The sequence below is a fragment of the Cryptosporidium parvum genome, chromosome 2 (genome assembly GCF_000165345.1).
Source record: "Cryptosporidium parvum Iowa II chromosome 2, whole genome shotgun sequence".
In the NCBI taxonomy this organism is placed as follows: domain Eukaryota; phylum Apicomplexa; class Conoidasida; order Eucoccidiorida; family Cryptosporidiidae; genus Cryptosporidium; species Cryptosporidium parvum.
Genome location: NC_006981.1, coordinates 264,348 through 285,277, shown reverse-complemented (window position 1 = coordinate 285,277; position 20,930 = coordinate 264,348). Strand labels below are relative to the sequence as shown.

Sequence of the window (20,930 nt, the reverse complement as noted above, 5' to 3'; positions counted from 1 at the left end):
CTAGTAAAAGGAATGAAAAAAACAAAATAGTTCCTCTATTACTTGAGTGCATTTATAAACAGTTATGAAATTTTGTCAATTACTATAATTTTTTCAGAAAAATTGGCACAATCGTGTTATTTTTGAAAAAAAAAAAAATACACCAACCTTAAGAAAAAAGTCAGACCCGAACGAATTACCGCCTAATATGGACAAGACTCTGAATTGACATGTTAAACTAGAATATTAATCTTTTTATAGGTTTTAGTAAAATTCAAAATTTGTTTTTAGTGAATAATTTTTGTAAAATTAGGAGCATCTGCATTCACATAGTTAATAATGTTAAATATAGAACAAAATGCAGATGAATGCGCTAAACGTGTAGGAGCTAATATGGTACCTGTATTACATAATGTAACGGAAGAGTGCAATATTAAAGCCGAAGAAAAGGAAATTGTACCAGAAGTTGAAGAAGCTAAATCTGAATCCAATAACTGCTTAGACTCCGATGATTATCTTGAGGGACACATTTATGCAGCTATGTGTACAAAGTGTGCAGGGGAGCTTCAGCAAAAACTCAATCCAACAGAACCATACCGTGATCCAAAAAAGGTTAGCGGGAAAGAACAGATTTCTCGTGGACTAATTATTGAAAGTAAGTCATTTGTGGATGCAAATAAGAATATCAAATTTTCAAAAAGAAGCGACAAGAATGAATATGCAGGCCTATGCTCAAGTCCGGAAGTAACCACTCCAAATGGTGAGCGTGAAACTTCTACAGATTCAAATATCAAAAATACTGAGAGTACAAAAGTTTCTCATGGAATTTTTGATAGAACATGCTTAATTCAAGAGCATGCGCTTGTTAACAGGAATATTAATGATTTCTACGAACTGAACTTGGGAAATTTGGGGAGAGGCTCTTATGGATCTGTTGTAAAAGCTATTGATAAACAATCAGGTGCACAGAGAGCAGTAAAAATAATACTTAAACCAAAACTCGAAAATATTAACCGTTTAAAAAGAGAAATTTTGATAATGAAAAGGCTGGATCATCCAAATATTATTAAACTTTTTGAAGTATTTGAGGATACGAATTATCTCTATTTTGTCATGGAGATTTGCACGGGAGGAGAATTATTTGATAGAATTATTAAGCGAGGACACTTTTCTGAAAGGTATGCAGCAGTGATTATGAGACAAGTTTTTAGTGCAATTGCATATTGCCATTCTAATGAATTTATGCATAGAGACCTAAAACCAGAAAATCTTTTATTTTCGGACTCTTCTCCAAACTCTCTATTGAAAGTAATTGATTGGGGTTTTGCTGCAAAATGTCCAAAAACACACAAGTTTACTTCTGTTGTGGGGACTCCTTATTATGTTGCTCCAGAGGTACTATATGGTAGCTATAGTAAATTATGTGATTTATGGAGCGCAGGAGTAATCTTATATATTTTACTATGCGGATATCCACCGTTTCATGGAAAAGATAATGTTGAGATTTTACGAAAGGTAAAAATTGGTCAATATTCATTAGAACACAACAGTTGGAAGTATGTTTCGGACTCTGCAAAAGATCTTATTAAGAGGTTATTAATGACCGATCCAAATAAGAGGATAAGTGCCCAAGATGCTTTAAATCATCCTTGGATTAAATCTCAAATTTCTTCTCCAAATACTGCAGATGCTACTTATTTTACTAACGATGTTTGTAATTCATTGCTTGCAAGATTCAGGGACTTCCAAAGACAAAGTAAACTAAAGAAATTAGCTCTTACATGTGTTGCATACCACCTTAATGACGCTGATATAGGCGCATTACAAAAATTGTTTTCTACATTAGATAGAAACGGAGATGGAGTTTTAACAATTAATGAAATCAGAAGTGCACTACACAAAATTCAAAATGTATCTCAGTTGGGAGATGATATAGATAATCTATTAATGGAATTAGATACTGACGGAAATGGTAGAATAGATTATACAGAGTTTATTGCTGCATCAATTGATCATAAGCTATATGAGCAAGAATCGCTCTGCAAGGCAGCATTCAAAGTATTTGATCTTGACATGGATGGTAGGATATCTCCTCAAGAACTTAGCCGTGTTCTAAATATCACGTTTCTTCAAGAAGCATTTGAACAATCTACAATAGACTCGCTGTTAAAGGAAGTAGATATCAATCAAGATGGCTATATTGACTTTAATGAGTTTATGAAAATGATGATGGGAGACAAGCACGAACAAAAACTAGAAACTAAAGTTCAAAAAATTGAAGATGAGGGGAGCGGCAATAAAAAGCTTTCAAAAGGTGGAATAATTTCAGATATATTTGGTGCTACCAGCATTTTTAAGAAGCTGAATAATTAATTATTGTGTTTTCAAACCTTGTTCTGTTTCTTTAGTACGATAAGGGATCTTGGGGGGAATTTCCATAATTTGATTCCTAAACTATGTAGGTTATTTTTAAATAATTAAATAGATCTATTAATCCGTTATTTGCGGCAATCACGAATAGTGTTGGTTAGCTATTGAGCGCCAACGTTGGCTAATTTTTACATGTTTCCTCACGAAAAGTGAGTTTGAGCATAAATAAACCAATTCTTCCATCTTAATTACTAAGTAAAATTTGTAGTTAAAATGAAGAGTTTGCCTCTTATTAATTATTCTACAATATTTATATTTCTATATAGTTGCTTTACTGTATTTAATTATGCAACTTGTGAATTGTTTATTGTCAATAGCAAAGCCACAAATCAGACAAATGATTCATGGTTTAATTTGGACTTATTGAGAGAGTTTCTGATGGATGAAAATGTAACATCAAGCTCAACTGATGTTTTTGAGGGCTTTAAAAAGATGATTAAAGTTTCTCCTCCAACTCCTAAAACCAAGTCTAGTTCATGGATACCACAAAACATTAAAGACGTAATATCAAGGATTAATTCAAATTCAAAAAAAGAAGAAGTGAAACATAAACCAATATTAAAAAGAAAATTTGAAGATTTAAAGCACTATCTCGAGTATCATCTATATCCTGAAAATCCGCAAAATAATACAAAGCCAGAAGAAAGGGGTAGGAACATGTTCTCATTTGGATTTACAGGAAAGAACTTAAATGAACAAAATAACAAGAAGTCGACTATCCAGAGTTCAGAGAGCTCGAGTAAGGAGCAAGCTTTAATTGAACAAAAGTTAGAAGGAACTACTCAAAACACAAACAACATGAAAGAAACTTCTAATCAAAACACTCCATCAAGTCCATCTCCTGAATTACCGGCAGATCAATGCGAAAAGAATGTAATTAATATGTTTAAGGACTGTATTGAGCGATGCAAGAGCAATCTTAAACAAGCACAATACAAATCCGGAGGTATTTCTCCTCTTATTGTTTCAGAACTAAATACTTGCATTCATACATGTAGGCATTCTGCAAATTCTTCAAATTGTAAGTTATCAGCCAACTCTATAAACTTGATCAATCAAGAAATCCCGGTTCCAAAGCCTACAATAAGAAGGAATCAAAAAAATCAGGAGAAAAGTCGTGGTTTGTTAAGCAAATATATTATTGATCCTATCGTTAGTTTCATCACAACATGTCTATTTTGCCTACTAGGTATCATTGTGGTCCTTTACTATTTCAAGGAATATAGGTTTTATCCAAGAATGGCCGATTATATTACTTACAAGATTGAGTCATATTACACCGAGGATGAAAAAAGAAGGGCAATATTTGAAGGTGATGGTTTCCCTCAACAGCCGAAGGTAAACTGGAAACGAACAATTGTCTACTTTGTTAGACTAAACTACCTTCCACGAGTTTTAGCTAATAACTTTACCTGGTTAATACCTATGAGAGACCATTATCAACAAGTAACTGATCCTAGTAACTATGTTAGAGTGCATTAGAGTACTTAACAAACATCGCAGTAAGAAAATATACTTTAGATAAGTTTTTATTAATTTCTTTATAATTAACTGAGAAAAATTAATCGGATTCTATCTCATTGTAAGACGAGTCATCTGAAATCTCAGATGACGAGTCGAGATTCTCTAGCCCAGTTTGATCTTGTTTTAAATGTTCTAATGCAGCTCTATAGTCGTCATAGGAAATTACTGGCTCAAAATCTTCAATTATTTTCCATAATATAAAGAATCCTAAATCTCTGCTCTTCCAATAATTAAAGTGCGACTGAAGAAATGCTAATGACGAAATGTAGTGTTCAGTAGTCCCTTCTTGGAGTTGATAGTCCACTCTAATTGGTATTCCTGGAACCTCATTGGTTTTTAACAAAGAAAAATTTACAGATTCGCTTTCTCTTCTATCAGAATTGCTATGCGTCTTTAACTGCCTTTCTGACGAATTTAAAAAGTTGATACCAGTAAATGCACCCGTCTTTCTACTTGCGGAAAACTTTGTTTTAAATTTAGAAATCACAGATTCATCTCTCAACTGTTTAATCTTTTGGTCTCTGGGAACAAGATTTACTTCTAACGTAGATTTATATTCATTCACTCCTCCCCATCCTAATATTCCGCCAAGCACAGCATTAGAAATGGAAGAGGTTATCCCACTAATACTCTCATACAAAGCTTTTCTTGCATTCTCCATCTCCTTATCCCACTGATGATAAGTTCTCTTTGAAAGATTGCGCCAATACGGTAAAAGAACAGGATCAGGCAGAGAAACCAAATTTGGATATAATAATGGCTCAAGTCTGAATGCAACAGGGTCATATGGATGAAAGACATTGTAGATCTTTAATTCAGGGCATTTATTTAGAATAAAATTACCTCCACTAAAACCTTCATTGGGCTGAATTGGTGCAAGACCTTTCGGAAGAGTCAATCCTGAACGCAGATACTCCGGAAACATCATTACAAGCATTGCTGGTAATGGCGAACCCCACAGAAACAGGTGATCTACAACAAAGTCGAGCTTTGGGATTTCTGACTTAGTAATCCTGGTCTGTTGTCTTGAAACAAGCTCATATACTATTACGCTTCCCAAAGAGTGGCCAATTAAGACAATTTTTGGTTTTTCCGAAATTTTTGACTTATACTGTTTAATTTTCTGATTTAATTGCTTTGCAACTTCCGCAATAATATAATCTCCGTATCTCGGAACCATAAAATACATCACATCCCCAATCGTCTTATTTAGAAGCATTCTATTTTCTCTATGTTGAGGAAGAGTAATTCTGTCGAACATATGGTCTTGTACAGATGCCAATTTACTTTTCCAATCTACTGCATCCACCGTAATATCAATATCTACCTCCCAAAACCAGTGTGCCTTTACAGATTCTAGCTGGTGAACAAATTCCTCTCTATTTTTATTAATGGCAGACTCGTTGCTACCAATTCCGTGAACAATCAGCATAATATGAGGAGGTTGTTTTGATTTTCTTGGAGAAAATGGGCCATATCCATCAATTATAGGTAGCTTCTTTTCTGATAATGGCGAGAACTGTTCTGATGAAGAATTCTCGCTTGCCAATGTTTCTTTGTGTGAATTTGGAGGACTAAAATCTTCATAATTCAAAATTCCATTATTAGGACCAGGACTATCGTTTTGGAATAAATCAGAGTTTTCTTGAAAACTGTCTTTAGTACCACTATTGAACCTTATTTTCTTGTTCTTTCTTTTCCCAACCCCAGATCGATTTGTTTTGTTTCTTCTTGTTTGCGATTCAACGTTACTGTTTGAAGATAAATTACAATCGTCTCGTTTTCCATTAGCTTCATTAGAAATTAAATTATTTATTTCTGAAAAACTAGTATTAAGTCCTTTCTTTTTAGAGGTGTTTTTCTGAGTTGAATGCTTTTTATCAATTATAAAAAAGTCTCTACAACCAGTGACGAAGGAAGTCTTGTCATTTTTTGGAATAACCGAAAACAAAGTGTCAAATTCTTCAATCAATTCCTCTTTGCTTTGACTAGAATGGCGATCAGCTTGAATCAATGTATCAGGCTCAAAAAAATCTTGAAAAGTAAAATCAATGGATATTTTCTTATCGTGTAGGTTTTTTAGTTGTGGGGACATATTGTCAAAGTAGTAGCTTTAACCTTTTATAAAAGTACAAATATTACATAATAACATATACCTAAGCTTTATTTTCAACTATCTATCAATAAATATAACACATTCTTTTTTTCTTATTGAAATTTTTATTTTATTTTATTCTATTTTAGCGGCAATTTTATTAATTTACAACTGGTGGGGGTGTGAGTCTAGTAATGACTGTATTTATTGGCATGTGAAAATAATGGCTAAAATTACTTAAAATAAAAAATCAACTCAAGCCTTAATAACAAATAAGAATAAATGAGTATTGGTTTTTGATGTTCAGTTTCTGTTAGTCTATATTTCATGAAAATTTCAAACTTATCAGTTTTACAAAAATTGAAAATAAAATGAGGATTTTCAAGGATAGATTTAAATATGAATATGAAGTATTATTGAAAAAAGTTCTTTATAACAAATTTACACTAATAATTTTTGGGGTCTTTACAATAACTTCAATTATTATCAATGAGGTTCGATTTTTGTTTAGAGAATCTACAACTGATTGGATTTTTTTTTCAATAATATTATTTCTAACAATCGTTAGGGGAATCGAAATATTAGTTTTTTTTGCCTTTAAAAAAAACTACCTCTCAATATTTTTTTTTGATTTGGTCGCATATATTTTTCTCATTTTATCAGCAGTTTTGTTTGACTCTAGTGAGCATTCAACATGTGATGCTGATACCCTAAACTTTGATGATTTTCAAGTGTTTTCGCAAGTAAAAGGCTACGGATATAACTTTCAACTAAACTTAATAAACTCAACATTGCAGTGTGCAAGATTTATTTTATTATTTGTTTGTAATGACTTTTTTACTTTATTCTCAAAGTTATACAATAAAAAATCGATTATTCACACAGAAAACATATATCAACAAAATCAAAAAAAAGATTTGTCAAAGAATAATTTAGATTCTGATAAGCATTTGAGTGAGAATAAAATAGCTCTTTCGCAGATATTGGGCCTTAGATTTGTAATCGTTTTAGTATTAAGTGCGTTGCTATATCCTTTATTAAGTTCATCAGTTTGGATTCAAATAAATAGTTCAGCATTTTTAAGTATTAAAAACCTTAGTCAATTATCCATATTAAGAAACCAGTATCCAGGTGATGAATCATGGCCAATTGCTTATATGTTAGAGTTGTGTAATTTTGTTTATACAAATAGTATTGGAGACTCTTCTAAATGGATGAAGCTTGTAGCTATACAATCACCATATACTCTAAATAATAACCCAACATGTGAAGGCTGCCCAAAATCTAATTTGGAAATTATGACTGATGCTATGTCAATTATTTCAAATTCTGAGATTCCTTCCTGGTTTGTTGGAATTTTGACATTACCCACTCTAAAAGAAGGGATCTCGTTAATTCCAATTGAAGATTATAGAAAAATCCGCAAGCAATCACTAAGGCAGTATGTGAGTCAAGTATGTATGAGATCAGGTATTGATTCAATTTCTAACTTTTATAGTTCATGCCCAGAAGAGCTTAAAGCCAAGATAACCATGGTATTTGATACTACTACGATGCTTCAATTGGGGGCAGGATTAAGTATTGGAATATCATTTGTAACTCTAATTTTATTGACAATATTAATGATTTTGGTGCATTGTGTATTAGAAAAACATATTTTCAGCAGTATAAAGAGAATTAACGATACTCTCATCTCAATTGCAAGTAATCCATTATTAGCGTTGAAAATGTCTAATAATGCATACAACGAAGTAAGTAACGAAAATGCAACTATGGGGAAATTTTCAAATAAAATGCTAGAGGAGACCTTTTCAAAGCTAGGGACATTACTTGCAGTAGGTCTCGGATCTGCAGGTGCTAATATAATTATTCATAATTTAAAAGATGATAAAGTTGTAGTAAAACTCCCTGGTAAAAAAGTAATGGGTATTTACGGGTTTTGCGATATTCGAAACTTCACAGATGCAACCGAAATATTGGGTGAAGATGTAATGGTATTTGTAAATCAAGTTGCCGAAATTACTCATGGAGTAGTTTGCAAATATGGTGGATCAGCAAATAAGAATGTTGGCGATGCATTTTTGTTCGTGTGGAAACCTGACGAGAAGTGGGAAGGGATGGAGTCTTTATTAGCTGATATGTCAGTTATTTCATTCGTCATAATTATTAAGCAAATCTCTAGCTGTCCCAAACTAAAAAGAATCGCTATGAGGAGCGAAATCCAAGAAAGAATGCCAAACTATAGAGTAAAGCTTGGATTTGGATTACATTATGGGTGGGCAATAGAAGGCGCAATAGGTTCAGAATATAAAATAGATGCCTCTTATTTATCTCCAAATGTTAACCTTTCTTCAAGACTTGAAAGTGCAACAAAGCATTATGGAGTAAATATTCTGCTTTCTCATAATCTTTTCGAAAAGCTTTCTGTTAGCATGAAGCAGTTTTGCAGGAAAATAGATTGCGTTACTTTAAAAGGTAGTAATCAACCTCTGGAATTATATACAATAGATATTGATCCAGAGGCTCAAGATGATGAGACGAGCAGCATTTTTCACCAAGTTGACACTGGTAAATTAAGTTACAGGGCATTTTCTGAATTTTATATAGACAGTTCTATAAAAAACATGAGAAAACATTTATTTCAAGATTTTTACTATAGGTTTAATAAAGGTCTGAAACACTACTTAGCAGGAAATTGGTATGTATCTAAACAAATTCTTCTAGACCTTGAGCGTGATTGTATAGAAAATTGGGGGAAAAAAGATGGTCCAAGTTCAACATTATTAAAGTTCATGGAGGAACATAACTATATTTGTCCGATTGATTGGAAAGGGTACCGAGTTTGGGACGAAAAATGAACTCTTTATGCTAGTTTTTTAGTATTTCATATAGTTTAAGATATTTAGGAGCTTCTTTTATTGCATTTATATATTCTTTAACATATTTTTCGGATCCTTGATCTAAATTTTCAAAGAAGTTTGAGATTAACCTGAGCATTTTTGTCAACCATGTATCAACGTCCGTCATATATTGAGATGCTATTATATTTGGGTCAATTCTATTAGCTGCTGATCCTATATTTTTCTGCGCTAGTTTTTGTAGTGAAGCCAGCTGGTGCTTGGATGAAAGAATTTGTTTTTCACAAATATCAAATATTTCCTCAAATATTCCCTCAAAAGTATTAAATAAAATATTGTAATAAGTTTCTCTAAGCTTTTGTATCGTATTGCTACTTAAATCTGCGATAACTGATTTAATTGCATTCAAGGAAAATATTAAAAACACTTCAATGGGTTTTGTTGCATTCTCAATATAGCTACTTGGTACTCTTTCACTGTTATCAATCTTATCGGAAACTTTGCTAGAAATTGATGTTGTAGTAAGCCTATATAAACAGGGAACCGCTCTGAGTCCTGTTTCAAATATTCTTATCGTTTGATTTTTCAAATAAATACTAATCGTATTAGTTAACGGTTTGAAGAGATTTTCATTAATATGAGCCAAATAATCTTGATTAATCAATTCATCTTTAACCATCGATTTAAGTTGATCAATATCCAAAACATTTTCATATTCAGATAATTCAAATGGCTCAACAAACCCAAATTCACTTTTCACCTGATCAATATGAAAGAACATCTCGTTAATAAAATGAATATTTACCCACTCTTCGAAAGAAATTGCATCCATTAATACACAACAAATATGTTCTGGTTTAGTTTTTGAAGACCAAATTGAATTGTTTTGGCTGTTTTTTTCAGAAAAGTTATTTAATTCCGTAAAGCTCAACAAATAGCTTGAGTAGTCATATAATAATAATAATGATGAATAAAGGCAACGCATAAATAAAGGAACCAAATATCTTGAAGGAGGAAGAGGGGTATTGCTGTGAATTGAAGAATTTCCAAGGATCCAACGTATTTGACGTATTATTTCGATTGAATACTTTAACCAATACTTCTTATTGTCATATACATAAACCTTTGAAAATTCGACTACTTCGTTTCTAATGCTAATCCTCCTATTCAGAATATTTCTATAAATTAGATTCCAATAAGTTCCAAATTTCCATTTTTTTGAGTAATTGTTGATAAAGTAGTTTTCTCTGAAACAAATAAGAATTTTTAGCTTCAATTCCTTTAATTTATTTGCTGGGATCCTTTTGGATTCAAAATTTATTAAAATTTTTTCATTCTTCTCAATTAGAGATATAATCGAGTTTAGCTGATGAACAAATAAGTCCATTGGAGCGGTAGGAGAAACTATATGTTCAGAATATGTACTTTCTACGTGCTCTAATAAAAATAACAAAACTCCCTGGATATAAATATCTATTAAGAACATCAAAAATTCAGCATCATCATAATTAAATAATGAAAATACAATTTTATTGATGAAATTGGCCAATTTTTCACCTTGAATAATATTTTCCAAGTCATTTATTACATTTGAAAACAAAAGTTTGTCATCTTTATTGTCATAAAAATTGTAATTACTAATTATTTCAGTTCCAATATAGTTCTTCACTTTAGATATGAACTCATCCTTTAAGTTGAGAAGGAAGATACATTGAAGCAATATATTATTGTTTTGCTTAAAGTCTTCTGTTTCTAAAAAATTACTATAATTGGCTTGTAGTATATTATTAGATGCTTGAACAACCAATGTCTTTAATTCATCAGAGAAATTATTACATATTTCAAAACAGTCATTATAATGTTTATTGTTTTCAAATTCAAAGTCGAGTTTTGTGTGTTTTTTTTTAATAGTTTGATATATCGCATCAATACTTTTTCTGATCTTTAATAGCCTTAATATACAATAATGAATTATTCTTATTGATAGAAATGAATTACTGGTTTCATCTTTATTAAATTGACTTTTTGTAATAGACAATATCTCTCTATATCTTTTAATTTCATCATAACACATTTTAAATAAATTCTGTTCCAGTTTTTTGGTAAAAAGTAGATTATGGTTATCGATCTTTGAATTAATTTCCTCAGAATATCTTTCAACAATAGATGTAACATCATTTACATTAGAATCAATTTTTTCTTGGAATTGTTTAATACTTGGCAGATAGCTATCAACAAGTGGTAATAAATCCGTTGAAATCAACGAATAATCACTATAAGCAGCATTTAAAATATTAGTAATGGATTCATCCTCTTCAATTAGCATAGACTCCAAAGTTTCATGCAGCCTATGTATTTCAAACTCCCTTCTATAATTCTCTATTAATGCCTCTGCACTTTCAAAGTTCTCCAGTTTAATTATTGAAGAGCTTCTCTCCTTTGTCATTGTAATGCGATCAGCTGCAATTCACTCTAACTAAGTCTTCAGCACTAATCTACATACAATATTTCCTCTCTTTCTGTATTTACTCATAAATTATTAATTAATCAGAACTTTGTTCTTAGCGCGTCAAACTATTGGATGATTAAACAAAAAAAAAAAACAAATTAATCCAAAATATATTATAGGCAGAATAATTCAAAAAAAAATGTGCAAATTTTGAATATTCGCAATTATTGAGCAAAATTCATTATTGTCTGTATGAAAATTTGATATAGTTTTTTATCTAGTCAAAGCTAACTTTACATTAAATAAATTTCTAAGTAGGAAGAGATAAATATTACTTTTATGAGAAGATAATCAATTAAGTAGTTTATGGAAAAAGATATCCAAAAATTTTTGTTATTTTGTTTTTAAATATTAAATTTATTAATTGGGAAAATGTCACTGTTCCCACACTAAAGCGGTATTCATTTATGTATACCTATATACCCCACATAAGGGAAAATACTTCCTATCCAAAAAAAAAAAAAAGAATTTTCTCAATTTAAAAGCCTTTCAAATAACCGAGTTACTGAAGCTTTCCCGGATATTATTTGTTTGGAGAACCTTTTGTTCGTTATAAAATTTAAGATAAAAAAATATGGAAGATGAAAAAAGTGTTGCAAACAGCGATGGGATTATGTTTGATGCTTCTATGAGCGCAGCGAATGATGGGTATTCCCAATTGGACGGAAGCTCAATAGGCCAAAGTATAAGAACAATTGGGAGTGCAGGAAAGCTTTCAAGAACGGACTTAGGCGATACGGCCAGAATTAGAGGCGAACGTTATGCGTCCAGTTGTAATGCATCTTCTTTGAATGAGTCGGAAATAGTAAAAAAACATTTGAACAGCGTTGAAATTGGAGGTGAAGTTGAATTTAAGGAGTTATTTTCAACTTTTTTAAAAAGCTACATTGCAAAAGATGGAGATTCAATTGCAGAGTACAGTACTTCAAAAGGGAGCAATTCAATGATTGATGGTGGGACATCAACATATATGACTCTTTTAAAGAAATTATTAGAAGCGCAACTCACAATTGAGGGTGAAAATGATAACAAAAATGGATCTCACTCATCTGGATATAGCTTTGATATCAGCTTGAGACACATTGAAGACTTTAACAAGGGTCTTTATTACACTATTGTATCCGCTCCAAGCGATGCGATAGTATTTATGGATGAAGTTATTGAATCTGAAATTGAGTCAATTCTAGGTGATGATTTTCTAAAAGAATTTGCACTTCCAAAAGTACGTGTATTTGATAATATTAATATTTGTAATATGAGGGAAGTAAACCCATCGGATATTGAGCAACTTGTTAGCATTCGTGGAATAGTAATTCGCTGTTCAGACATTATTCCAGAGATGCAAAAGGCGGTATTCAGATGTACTAGTTCTTATAATGCAAACGGTTTGCACACAAACTGTGACCACAGAGAGTATCGTTTATTGATAGGGGGAGAGATTGATGAGCCTACTCTGTGCCCTGTTTGTAATAACAACTACTCATTTGAGCTTATGCACAATTTATGCCAATTTTCTAACAAGCAAATATTAAAGATCCAAGAGCTTCCTGATACTATACCACCAGGTGAGACCCCACACACAATTTTAGGTTATGTATATGATGAAATGGTTGATTGCTGCCGTCCAGGCGATAGAATAGAGTTTAATGGAATAGTTAAGGTATCCGGAGTCAGACAGGTGGCTAAAAGAAGGCAGCTAATGTCAGTATTTAGAACCTATATCGACATTTTACATGTAAACAAAAACACATGTAATATGCTCTATTCTGTAGTTGGTAATTCTGCTGGAGAAATGTCAGAGATAGACAATGGAATACAGTCCATAGATGGTCAGAACATTAATTCTGTTGAGAAAAACAATCTTTTTACAAAAGAAATGATTGAGCAGTTTCACGCAATGTCTAAGGATCCAATGCTTTATGATAAACTCTCTAGGTCAATCGCTCCAAGTATTTGGGAGAATGATGATGTAAAAAAAGGTTTATTATGCCAACTTTTTGGAGGAAGTAGGAAAAACCTACTGAAGGCAGCATCAGAAATGGTGGCTGGTCTAGATGGTCAGAATTGCTCATCTTCTAACTCTTTAGAATATAAACAGCCAAATAACTCCTCTCTTAATAGGAGTGAAATAAATATTCTCTTATGTGGAGATCCAAGTACTGCAAAATCTCAGCTACTTCAGTATATCCACAAAATTACCCCAAGAGGTTATTACATTAGTGGAAAGGGTAGTTCTGCTGTTGGTCTGACAGCTTACATTACAAAAGACCCCGAAACTAAGGAGATTGTGCTAGAAAGTGGAGCACTAGTTTTGAGTGACAGAGGTATATGTTGCATTGATGAATTTGACAAAATGGATGATTCTTCAAGAAGTATTTTGCATGAGGCAATGGAACAACAAACAGTAAGCATTGCAAAAGCAGGTATTATCTGTTCACTAAATGCAAGAGTTGCTATTCTTGCCTCTGCAAATCCAATCTCAAGTCGTTATGATCCTAAAAAGAGTGTTGTTGAAAACATCAATCTTCCGCCATCATTGATGTCTAGGTTTGACCTAATTTATCTAATGCTTGACAAGCAGAGCGAAGAGTCTGATAAAAGGCTTGCAGAACACCTATGTGCGCTTTATACATCCTATAACTCAAACGAAAAACCCGCAAGCTCAGCCATTTTTGATAAAGTCACTCTTTCTAGGTATATAAGTTACTGCCGACAAAATTGCAATCCAAAACTATCAACTGATGCGTGCAACAAGTTGGTGCAGAATTATATTTCAATGAGAAGACAGGGTTCTACTGGTGGCAGCTTGCAGAGACAGAAAACAATCACTGCTACTCCAAGACAGCTAGAAAGCCTAATCCGTATTTCGGAATCTCTGGCCAGAATGGAACTTTCCGAATGGGTTAAGAAATCGCACGTGGATGAGGCAACTAGACTAATGATGTCTGCAACCTATAGCGCATTAGTTGACCCAACTACAGGATTGATCGACATGGAACAGCTGACTATTGGTTTTGGAGGAAGAGAAAGAATGATACAAGCGAAGATAAATAAAATTTTGCTTGAGATCCTCAGCAATAATCCTGATGGAATCTCCAAGGATGGAATCTTCAACAAAATCATGGAACAACTCAAGACAGGGAATTCAAGTGAATTTAACCAATTTGACTATAGAAAGGAGTTTGATGCTTGCCTGGACACATTAGTGATAAGTGGAAGTATTAGAAAGATTTCAGGACAGAAATACAAACTATCATAAAACCTAAATTAGGAAATTCATTAAACGTGATTACCCCTTGAAGGGAACTCTACCCAATCTTTATACCTCCTATTTTGACATTTTTCGAATACAACATCTCCTATATTTGTATTAATCTTCGGAATGTTCTTGTTAATACTCGTATCTGGGCCTACCTTCCCATTTCTAACATTTATAGCTTTTGGAAGATCGAAATTAGATAACAAATTATTTGTTTCTTTGAGGAATTTAATATCTTGGTATAAATAGTTAATTAAATCTCTGTTCTTTACTATTTCCGAGTGTTTTTCGTTCAAATTTTGAATGAGTTCTTTATGTTCGGACATCAACATCAATTTTTTCTCGCTTAGTTTAAGGATCTGCTGGTCGTCGCTTTCTTTATAACGTGTCAATATATTTTTAGCCTGTTTAAAATCATCAATTTCGCCGTTCAACATCTCAATTTCACTCTTTAATTTTTCGACTTCTTTTTCCTCAGCAGGAGTAAATTGTATTAAATTATTTTCTCTGAGCTTGAGAATATTTCTATAATCTGTTCCTTTATATTCACTCTCCATTTCTATTATTTTGTTGATCACAATTAACATACTTTGTTTAGAAACACCTGAATTAATACTAATATTTCTTTCTATGGAAACCTTGACTAGAGTGTTGAAGATTATGAATTCTGCAGCCGAAAGCTTTCCATCCTCATCTAAATCAGAGAAGTCCCAGATCTGTTTAAGCTCTTTTCTAACAAGATTTGAGCTTATGTACTTGTTAAAGATCGTAATACCATCAAGATATCCACTTTTCTTTTCGTCTAAATCCTTGAACCTTTTCAGGCAATCAGAAATATGCGAAGTATCGGAAAAGTATGAGTTAATTATACTATTTATATCTTGCTCATCAACCTTAACAGCTTTCTCAGCCTCTTCCCAAAACTTTGAAATGTTAAAATATGCAAGTTTTAGAGGAATTTTTGATAACATATGTTGATTTGGGAAAATTTTTTCATGTTGAAAAAATGAAACTAGTCTGCATGCATTCCCAAAGTCTGAAAATCCCAGTATTCCTTTATTTTCAGTATCAACAATTTGCCATATATCGTGAAGAACATCCTTAGGTATACCCGAGGTTTTTAAAAACCTAGCCGTAATCATCCCAAACTTTGGAATATCATGGTGATTAATCGGTTCCGAACTGGAAGGATATTTGTCGCTGAAATGCTGAATTATTTTATACCATGTTTCGTAGCATGTTAACTCTTCGCTCGTGAAATTTGCCAAACTATTTTCGTTTTTAATAGATAAATCCATATCTAAACGAAAGATTATTAATTTTTAAATAAGTAAATCGGAATATTACCAACACTCATAAGATTTAAAAATAACTTGGCTTTTTCAAAGAACAACTTTCATTAATCCCTAAGAAACACTTCTTCGTATATATTTAATTTGTATTACGATTAAAATACAAATTAATTAGCATGTAATTCCCCCCCATTTAACGCGTGCAAGGGGATCAATTTATTTAGAAAAAAAAATAAAAATAGAAAATATATATAATAAATATTGAAAATACTCCGTAGTTAACTTTCTAAAATTATTTCCCAAGTAAAATCTAATTAACAGTACAAAATTCCAGATAAATACTCTTAAGTTATTTTTTTTTAATCAACGTTATTTAAGCTTAGGCTTATATTCTCTAAAGAATCATTATATAACTCATCGTCAGTGTCCTCTAAAAATGCATCATATTCATCATTATCTTCCGAACTAAATTTGAGGCTTCGTGTTATAATATCTTTTGAGTTCAATGCAGAGCTTCTTTCTGAAATTAGGGTTACTATTTGAGAAAGCTCTTTAACAATTATACAACGCTCAGAAATAAATATTCTTTTCCATAAATCGACAAATTTGAATTGACTAGATGAGATCCAGCCACATATTTTAAAATGAGGTGAAGGTAAGTATCTTCTTCGTGATACATTTGTCCAGTTGTATGTTGAAACATCAGAGATTATTGATAGTGAAGAAATTAGGCTAGAACCAATAGAGTAAATAATGTCCTTTCGTTCCTGGCTTATTTGATTACGAGCAGGTGATTTTAAATTATCCTTGGAAAGATTTTCAGAATTAGATTCTGTGATAAATATTTGAGATAAGCTTAAGAAAAAGTCCGAAAATACAGATAATATATTGCTAAGGGTTTTTTGCAGAAATTGAAATGTTGATTTGTGTATATTTTTACTATTACCGTTGATATTTTTATGTCTTAGATACTTTAAGTAAATTGGTACAATTAAATGAAGTAATGTATTCATTTCTGATAAGATCAATACCATCTGTTCATTTGTAAATTTATTATTAATAATGTAATCAATTTGTTTTTCCCATTCAATTATGCATTTCCTTAATAGTAATTCAAATGTAGGACAAACAATTTCAAGAATTCCTGATAGTTTAACATTTTCATTACTTTTTAATGGAAATTCAAAGCTTTGTAAAATTATTCCAGTCAAACAGCTGACAATAGCTTTTGTTTGTTCAGTCAAAGTAACAATTTCAATTGATTTAATATCACTGTATTTCTCATCTGAATTAATATCAGAGTCTTCAAGCCCAGGTTTTGAAATAGTTACTTTAGCAAAACATGTTCTATTTAATTCTAATGTAGTTATTGATTGAGTATTTTCAGCCGAGATTTTTGTCGATTTTGGCATTATTTGCATTAACATGACAATAGTTTTATTTAAATGATCAGTATCAAATCTTTTTTGTACGAAAGGTATCATATTAATGAATGCTCTTTGATAACCAAAATAATTACTTGAGGAAGTATCATTTATCACACAATTGTTGTCAATATTCTGTATACTTGTTATTAATTTACTTAGTAGGTCTAGAGCATTATTTTGGATAAAAACTTCGATTAATTCCTGTAGTAGTGGGGCAGATTCTTTAATAATTAATTCTTCCCTTTTCGTACAAATTTTTTGTATTTTTCTACAATTCTCGCAGTATCTACATGAACACCTAATGCTTACAGTAGAATTACTTTGAGTTAGAAATAGTTTTTGGAGCCCAATTTGTATTAAAGAAGGTATTATATGTCTATTTATTCCTGGACTTGTACCAATTGTTGGTAAATATGATATAATCTGAATTAGTACAAAAGTACATTCCCTGAATTGCATTAAGATTTTGGTATTATCATTTTCAGTATTTTCCTTTTGCTCAAATACAAGCTCCAATGTATTTGAAATAATTGTCTCTGCAACTAAACTAATAATTTCCCAAGTCGAATGTTCAATAAGTGCTTTCACCATATTAGGAACTATTCTATGAGCAGGGCAGCCACGTATTGCCACTTCAATGTTTTTTAGTGTTAATAGTAAAATAGAAAGTCCTTCGCTCTTTTCAAACTTATTAATTGATTTAATTGCAGAATACAAAAAGCGAAAATGAGATTGAAGAAAAATTCCCATATACTTTAGCTCGTTTGATTTCCAATTTACATCAACATAATATCTATGCCTTTCAGTTAAAAAGAAAATAAGCATTGAAATTTCTCCGATTTCTTCATCAAATGATTGCAATGTAAATGATGAAAGTAACGACAACTGCTCAACAATTAAGCAAGGAACTTCAACTTCTTGTACTTCAGGAATACTATTATTCATTGTTTTCATATCATTTTCTCCTTTAATTCTTAGAAATTCACAACATAATTCAAATGCACCACTGTAAAAGAATTCTTCAATTAGCTCTTTATCATTGCAAAGAGACAATAAGAGTTCACAAATCAATGAATATGACTCCTTATAATTTTTGTTTTCCATTAAACTTTTGCAATTCTCCACAGTTGATACCATATAGTCAAATCTTGCTCCTCTGCATTGTTTTTCATAAACTCCTGTCATAATCCTAAATCACTTCAAAATAGATAAATATGTTTTGGTGTAGTGATGATATTTGGACTTGTTACTTATTTGTATTTTTAATTTTTTTTTTGTCAATAGTTTGGTTAGACAGCGCAAAATAATTATTGCACTGCTATCCCACATAGTGCAATTGTGCACTAATTGGTAACTAGATAATTGGCGCCTAAATGCTTATAAATTTCTTAATTTTAACAAAAATACAATTTTTTAAAAAAATTTGTTGCAATAATTTCAATGCATATTCTCTATTAATCTATTTAATCAATTCATTGTTATAATTGTGCCTTTTTACTATTTATTGCATTGATAAATTCAATTATTAATAAATTATTTAAAACACTATCGCAATAAGTTATTTTTATACTCATAAAAAAAGCCATTTAAGGCTTTTAATTATAAAAAGAAAGTGATAAACGATTTAATTAAAGGCTGTTAATTCTTATTTATTAGTTAATTTTCTGTATTATGTTAATTCCAATAATTATTGCTTTCCCTAAAATAGTTTTATACTAAAGAGCAACCACGCATTATTGAATAAAAAATGAAAACTTAAACAGTTTTAAGCACAGATTTAAATAAACTTAAAAATTTGATCACACATTAATATTAATATTATTCTCGGATGATCTAGATTTATCATTTTTTTTAAGATTAGCTTTAAGTTTATTAATCCACCTTACGCTCCGAGTTGATTTAGTGTCAAACTTATTTATCCTTTGTTGATAGATAAATGCTAAATCATCGTTTATACGTCTAAGCTCATGTTCGACTTGAGCAAGTGTTAATCTCTGGCATGGAGTGAAATTAAGACAGCCCCACAAGAGCTTTTGGATTTTGTTGTTGAGCTGCAAGGTGTGAGGATGAGATCCACTTTTAGGATTAAGTTCTGGCATAATGTCTTCTACAGATTGGTTTCTTCTTCCAGAAAGAGAGTTCATCACATTGCCTTCTTTAACTCTTCCAATAAATGGGACAAAATCACCGCAGGAATTCCATTCGCATAAACAATCAACAGAATGCAAAATATCATTATCACATGAAACAAAAAGGTCCTTACCTCCAAAAATATTCGAAATTAGCAAACCAAGAGAGAAGACAATTGATGGCATTCCAATCTTTACAATTAAATTTACTTTCTTTTGAATAATCAAATCTGTAATCTTATCTTGATTATTCAAAGCATTATAAACATTATTGTTTTTATCTTGAAATATTATATCACCAGAAAAAATTAAAGGTTGCCATTTGTTTAGAATTCTTTCATTTACAGCGCTTTTCAAAATATTTGGGTCAAAGCAATCATAAATATTTTGTATTTTCTCAATTTTCATTGGGCTGTTTTCTCTATTCTTCCTTAAGAAACATTCAATAAAATAGGAAATTGCTATTTCAGGACTTAAGTACCTATTATTTTTACAAATATTAAGTATTGGATAAAGACAATCTGGATTCCCAAAAGTCGAGTATTCTATTATATCTAAATTTGATTTTTCACCAATGTCGGTTATGGTTATTTCAGTAATATTCAGAATGCTTTCTTCAATGGATCTTTCTATATCCAAAAGAATTGAATCGGTTGAAAGAAAGACGGGTAAATAAAAAGTGTTACAAAATACATTTCTAATAACTGAAATATATTTAATTACCAAGTTGATTAACCCTATTATATAGTTTAGCTTAGTATCAGCTAGAGCATTAAAGTCAAAATAGTTTCCTGGAATCATTAATGATGACAAACTTCTTCTAAAAGGCATTTCTACTCCAAGTGCTAAAAATGTTCCCTCCTTCCCTATCAAATTACACTCTTCGAACCAAAATATTTTTAGAGTCTTCCAACTTGTCTGTAAATTCAAACTATTGTTTATATTACGATTTGTTGGGCTTAGTGGGTATTCATAATATTTATTAATTTCTTGTTTTTCAAAAAAGCAAATACTGGATTTCAACATCTTATATTGTCTTTTAAGGAGCTTGATACCCATATTATTTTCCTCATTAGCGAAATCTCCTGGATTTTTTGTGATGAATATCATAATCGATTCAGTTTTGGGGTGTAAACAAATGCTTTCTTTAATTAATTGAATTCCTTCTGATGCTGAAAACTTAAACCTTCCTGAAATTGTGCAATCCCTACCTTCCCAGCATTCTAATTCATCATCAAAAAAATATGGATTTTTGTACCCATCCAATTTTGACACCAGGCAGACATACTTTGGAATTTTTAAATTTACTTTAATTACTTGGCTCTCATCATAAATTTCTCTTAGAGATTGCAATGCTTTCAGCTCTACCATCTGATTTGCTTGCATTCTTATTTTATTTAATGCACATATTTATCATTATTTTGGGAT

At 31.3% G+C, this 20,930-nt stretch overlaps 9 protein-coding genes across 9 annotated transcripts; 4 read left to right on the top strand and 5 right to left on the bottom strand.

Annotated features, from left to right (window-relative positions):
• Positions 1-318: 318 nt before the first annotated feature.
• cgd2_1300 (calcium/calmodulin dependent protein kinase with a kinase domain and 4 calmodulin like EF hands) lies at positions 319-2,352 on the top strand (the record flags this gene model as incomplete). The annotated part of the gene is made up of 1 exon (XM_626355.1): positions 319-2,352. The coding sequence occupies one exon, from the start codon at positions 319-321 to the stop codon at positions 2,350-2,352; it is 2,034 nt and encodes a 677-aa protein (XP_626355.1).
• Positions 2,353-2,622: 270 nt separating this feature from the next.
• cgd2_1290 (hypothetical protein, signal peptide, transmembrane domain near C-terminus) lies at positions 2,623-3,891 on the top strand (the record flags this gene model as incomplete). The annotated part of the gene is made up of 1 exon (XM_626354.1): positions 2,623-3,891. One exon carries the CDS (start codon positions 2,623-2,625, stop codon positions 3,889-3,891), a length of 1,269 nt encoding a protein of 422 aa, XP_626354.1.
• A 79-nt stretch (positions 3,892-3,970) lies between these two features.
• cgd2_1280 (hypothetical protein) lies at positions 3,971-6,028 on the bottom strand (the record flags this gene model as incomplete). Its single annotated transcript, XM_626353.1, has 1 exon — positions 3,971-6,028. One exon carries the CDS (start codon positions 6,026-6,028, stop codon positions 3,971-3,973), a length of 2,058 nt encoding a protein of 685 aa, XP_626353.1.
• A 371-nt stretch (positions 6,029-6,399) lies between these two features.
• cgd2_1270 (membrane associated adenylyl cyclase with 6 transmembrane regions and an adenylyl cyclase domain) lies at positions 6,400-8,886 on the top strand (the record flags this gene model as incomplete). Its single annotated transcript, XM_626352.1, has 1 exon — positions 6,400-8,886. One exon carries the CDS (start codon positions 6,400-6,402, stop codon positions 8,884-8,886), a length of 2,487 nt encoding a protein of 828 aa, XP_626352.1.
• A 10-nt stretch (positions 8,887-8,896) lies between these two features.
• cgd2_1260 (hypothetical protein) lies at positions 8,897-11,332 on the bottom strand (the record flags this gene model as incomplete). Its single annotated transcript, XM_626351.1, has 1 exon — positions 8,897-11,332. One exon carries the CDS (start codon positions 11,330-11,332, stop codon positions 8,897-8,899), a length of 2,436 nt encoding a protein of 811 aa, XP_626351.1.
• A 631-nt stretch (positions 11,333-11,963) lies between these two features.
• On the top strand, positions 11,964-14,654 carry cgd2_1250 (DNA replication licensing factor MCM4 like AAA+ ATpase; the record flags this gene model as incomplete). The annotated part of the gene is made up of 1 exon (XM_626350.1): positions 11,964-14,654. A coding segment is annotated over one exon (2,691 nt), but the record flags the coding sequence as incomplete, so codon positions are not given.
• Positions 14,655-14,674: 20 nt separating this feature from the next.
• On the bottom strand, positions 14,675-15,976 carry cgd2_1240 (protein with 2 EFh; the record flags this gene model as incomplete). Its single annotated transcript, XM_626349.1, has 1 exon — positions 14,675-15,976. A coding segment is annotated over one exon (1,302 nt), but the record flags the coding sequence as incomplete, so codon positions are not given.
• A 329-nt stretch (positions 15,977-16,305) lies between these two features.
• Positions 16,306-18,558, bottom strand: cgd2_1230 (hypothetical protein; the record flags this gene model as incomplete). Its single annotated transcript, XM_626348.1, has 1 exon — positions 16,306-18,558. The coding sequence occupies one exon, from the start codon at positions 18,556-18,558 to the stop codon at positions 16,306-16,308; it is 2,253 nt and encodes a 750-aa protein (XP_626348.1).
• A 614-nt stretch (positions 18,559-19,172) lies between these two features.
• On the bottom strand, positions 19,173-20,888 carry cgd2_1220 (conserved hypothetical protein; the record flags this gene model as incomplete). Its single annotated transcript, XM_626347.1, has 1 exon — positions 19,173-20,888. The coding sequence occupies one exon, from the start codon at positions 20,886-20,888 to the stop codon at positions 19,173-19,175; it is 1,716 nt and encodes a 571-aa protein (XP_626347.1).
• Between the last annotated feature and the right edge of the window lie 42 nt (positions 20,889-20,930).